The sequence below is a fragment of the Lottia gigantea genome (assembly GCF_000327385.1).
Source record: "Lottia gigantea unplaced genomic scaffold LOTGIsca_214, whole genome shotgun sequence".
NCBI classification, from domain to species: Eukaryota; Metazoa; Mollusca; class Gastropoda; family Lottiidae; genus Lottia; species Lottia gigantea.
Genome location: NW_008708498.1, coordinates 155,622 through 159,790, shown reverse-complemented (window position 1 = coordinate 159,790; position 4,169 = coordinate 155,622). Strand labels below are relative to the sequence as shown.

General features: G+C 32.3%; 1 protein-coding gene across 1 annotated transcript in view; it reads right to left on the bottom strand.

Annotated features, from left to right (window-relative positions):
* The window catches only part of LOTGIDRAFT_174742 (hypothetical protein), a gene marked incomplete at both ends in the record, with an annotated part of 20,270 nt that extends 17,548 nt beyond the window's left edge, over nt 1–2,722 (bottom strand). Inside the window, 3 exons of the mRNA XM_009054380.1 lie at nt 959–1,780; nt 2,228–2,308; nt 2,690–2,722. Coding sequence (XP_009052628.1) covers nt 959–1,780; nt 2,228–2,308; nt 2,690–2,722 — 936 coding nt within the window. The remainder of the gene's footprint in view (nt 1–958; nt 1,781–2,227; nt 2,309–2,689) is intronic.
* Between the last annotated feature and the right edge of the window lie 1,447 nt (nt 2,723–4,169).

Below are 4,169 nucleotides of genomic sequence, written 5' to 3'. Positions count from 1 at the left end.
CAATCAACAAATCATTCAATATCAATCAACAAATCATTCAATATCAATCAACAAATCATACAGTATCAATCAACAAATCATTCAGTATCAATCAACAAATCATACAATATCAATCAACAAATCATACACTATCAATCAACAAATCATACAGTATCAATCAACAAATCATTCAGTATTAATCAACAAATCATTCAATATTAATCAACAAATCATACAGTATCAATCAACATATCATACAATATCAATCAACAAATCATACAATATCAATCAACAAATCATACAATATCAATCAAAAAAATCATACAATATCAATCAACAAATCATACAGTATTAATCAACAAATCATACAGTATCAATCAACAAATCATACAATATCAATCAACAAATCATTCAGTATCAATCAACAAATCATTCAATATCAATCAACAAATCATACAGTATCAATCAACAAATCATACAGTGTCAATCAACAAATCATTCTGTATCAATCAACAAATCATACAATATCAATCAACAAATCATTCAGTATCAATCAATAAATCATACAGTATCAATCAACAAATCATTCAGTATCAATCAACAAATCATTCAGTATCAATCAACAAATCATACAATATCAATCAACAAATCATACAGTATCAATCAACAAATCATTCAGTATCAATCAACAAATCATTCAGTATCAATCAACAAATCATACAATATCAATCAACAAATCATTCTAAATTTGTTGTGTGTATCAGAAACACTGATAGCATCAATTAACATCTAGTGGCAGAGCCACAGGGGGGGCAGGTGGGGCAGCCGCCCCCCCTCGCATCCCCGAAGGCTAATTTTTCGAGCAAAGCATTAAAAAAAATTTTTTTTTTTGAACGGCCTGATTTTATTTATTTTTTTTTTCGAATTTAAAGATGAAATCATATCTTTGCACAGACGTCTGATTGTAAATTGATCTTACCTCTGTTGGATATGATGATGTTGGAGAAAATGATGTTGTTGGTGATGGTGATGTTGACAGTGATATCCCAGTGGTATGATTTAAATCATTTTTACTATTTACACTAGTATCCAACACTAAAGTTTGATTAATAGCACTAGGGGGCGCCACATGATGGTGTTCAACACTTTTAAACTTATTTAAAAAATCACTTTTAGATGCCTCGGTCCGTGAAACACTGTCACTTTTATTGGACACACTGTAGGAATTATTATTCACTGTGTATTTAGGCGAGATATTTTCTTTATTGTCCAAGGTAATATTTGGTGATTTGATGGTAACTGCTGGCGGTGCCTGGATAGTTGGTGATTTTCCTGGATAGACAAAGCGCGGAGGTTGAATTGCTGTAGGCGGTGTGGTCCAATCAGATGATAGAGGAGCTTTAGGACTGACTTTTGGTGATAAAGAAGGAGCAGTGATGGTAACTGTTTGGGGAGCTTGTAATGTAGGGGCTTGAATAATGACAGGTTTTGGACTGTAGGCACGAGGCTCAGTAGCTACTTGTGAAGCCATCTTTTGACCATATTCAAAACTTTGGTTAGGACTAGACAGAGTTGGTGATTGGCTGGCAGTGATCAGAGAGCTGTCTTTTCCTGGAGATACTTTATTCCAATCTATTCTAGGATGAGCAGTGGTAGGTGTTAGCTTGCTGTCTGTCGGTACCGTGTCAGACTTGGGTACCATCATCTCTCGATAGACCACTAATTCCACCTTAGGTTCGGAACCAGACAATAAAACTACAGCCTGATCATGTCGAGCATCTGTCACATCTACTCCATTAATCTACAATAAAAACAACAGATACATTATAATAAAATCATAATATATATATACAGTGAAACAGCCATGATAATGGACCAATGGAAAACGCTGGTTTATTGTGCAATAGGCAACTCAAACAGAGTTATATCCCTGGTCATATGTCATCCACTCTCTAGCCAATCAGAATCACTTTCACATGCAAATAACGACAGTTTCATAATCTCATTGGTCATATCATTCTACTTTAGGTTTATCTATCCCACAATTCATAGTCAATATTTAGATACAGATTCGCGCTGTGATTGGTTGAAATGAACGTCAACAGTACACAACCTTGGTATAAATCTTGTTAGATCACAATGAAGACAAACAAAAAATTATAATGAAAAGAAATTGTCATGTAATTTTAATCATATTGAGAAGGACAAAGATAAAATACATTAGAGGTATAAAAAGTGAAAAACTTACTGATATGATTCTATCACCAACCAATAGTTTACCTTGATGATGGGCAGCACCATTCTCTGTTATCCTAGATACATAGATAGCCTGTAATAACAATATAATATTTAACAGTTATCTCTGATATTAATCTTTCCTACAGTACGAGATGTTGTTAACACTGATGTTGTATTCGTTACCTCTGTCTAATGCGGGGAATATGACTTCTTGAGAAGGTAAATAGCATTCAATACTTCAAATTGTCGTGTTTTCTACAGGTATCTAAAATTATCTTGAGTTCATGACTTTTGACGTCATATAAAATAAGGAAACCCATCTTTAATAATGGTCCTGTTATATACATTAATATATACATGCAAATACAACATAGCAGCATAGCAGCATAGCAGCATAGCAACAAGCATACATAATGTAAGATTATAATTTACAAACTGTTTTAGATCAAAATACTACCAAATCTTACTCTACATTCAATCTGAACTGACAGGTTAATAAACACATTTTAACAGGTTTTAAACATAGGTTTGTTTATTTTTCTTGGTCAAATCAAGCTTATTGTTTGATTAATTGATGTTTGTAATGAATAATTCAGAGACATTGATAGCATCAATTTACAACATTACAATTTTTAATCATATGTCTGTGATTCCTGCAATTTACTTAAACCAAGTGTTTGTTGATGTCACTAATCGCGAAGGGCCTTTACAAGCATGTTTTGTGATAAATTCTGTAATCAAATACTTAGTTTTTGCAGGAACCACAGACGTCTGATTGAAAATTGGAATGGTACAATTTAGAAAACCTTTTTTTATGCGCCCACATGAAAACATGCATTATCAGATGTCTGATTGAAAATTAGAATGATGTAAATTGATGTTATCAGTGTCCATAATACATATATAAATTATAGAAAATCTCTTTACAAACGTTTTAATAATATCAATAACCTTTACAACAATCATATCACAGGTTCACATTCAACCAATCTTATTAAAATTAAATTACAATTTCCTATCTTTTTATTTTGATATTTTTAATCTCCATTATAATCTAATGTTGGTGAAACACGAGCAGTCTTGGTTGCTGATTTTTGTCGCAGACTTGAATCTTGAGTATAATTTCACATGTGCCCACACTTCCACAACAGAGCGTCATCAGATGATGATGATGAAGATGATGAATCAATTAGATTCATTTTGCATGATTGTAGTATTTTAAACAAATCAAAGCGTTTCATCTGAACCCGAATCTTGATGTAATAAGGAATTGTGGGATAGCGAAACCTAAAGAGGTTGTCATATTGCTCTACTTCAGGTTTCGATATCCCACAATTCCTTACTTTATCAAGAAACAGGTTTAAATGACACGCTGTGATTGGTTGAAATGTAATTTAATTTTAAAGAGATTGACATTCAACATAAATGCACAAAATTCACAAACATGCGACCCAGTTTCTATCTCTCATTTCATAACAAAAACTAATATTAAAGGGACAGATGCGCCATTTTGGGTCTTGAAGATATGTAAAATGTCTTCAGAATAAAAATGGTGCTACTGTCTCTTTAAATCTGATAAAACCAGTAAATAATAATAATAATAATAATAAATTGTATAATGACATTCTGATATTTATTAATTTTATATTAAAAATACACACTCCAACATGAACACACTTTATCAAAATATCTAACAGTCAAATAACAACCAAACTTGTAGACACAGTTACCTGCAGTTAAAGAGATTGTAAAAAGGTTTTCTAAATTTGTTGTTTATCGGGGACATTGATAGCATCAATTTACACCATTCTAATTTTCAATCAGATGTCTGTGGTTCCTGCAATTCCTCAAACGTCACTAATTGCAAAATACACTTTATCAAATAAGGCCTTTCGTGATTAGTGACGTCATCAAACACTTTGTTTTAGTAGAATTACAGGAACCACAGACGT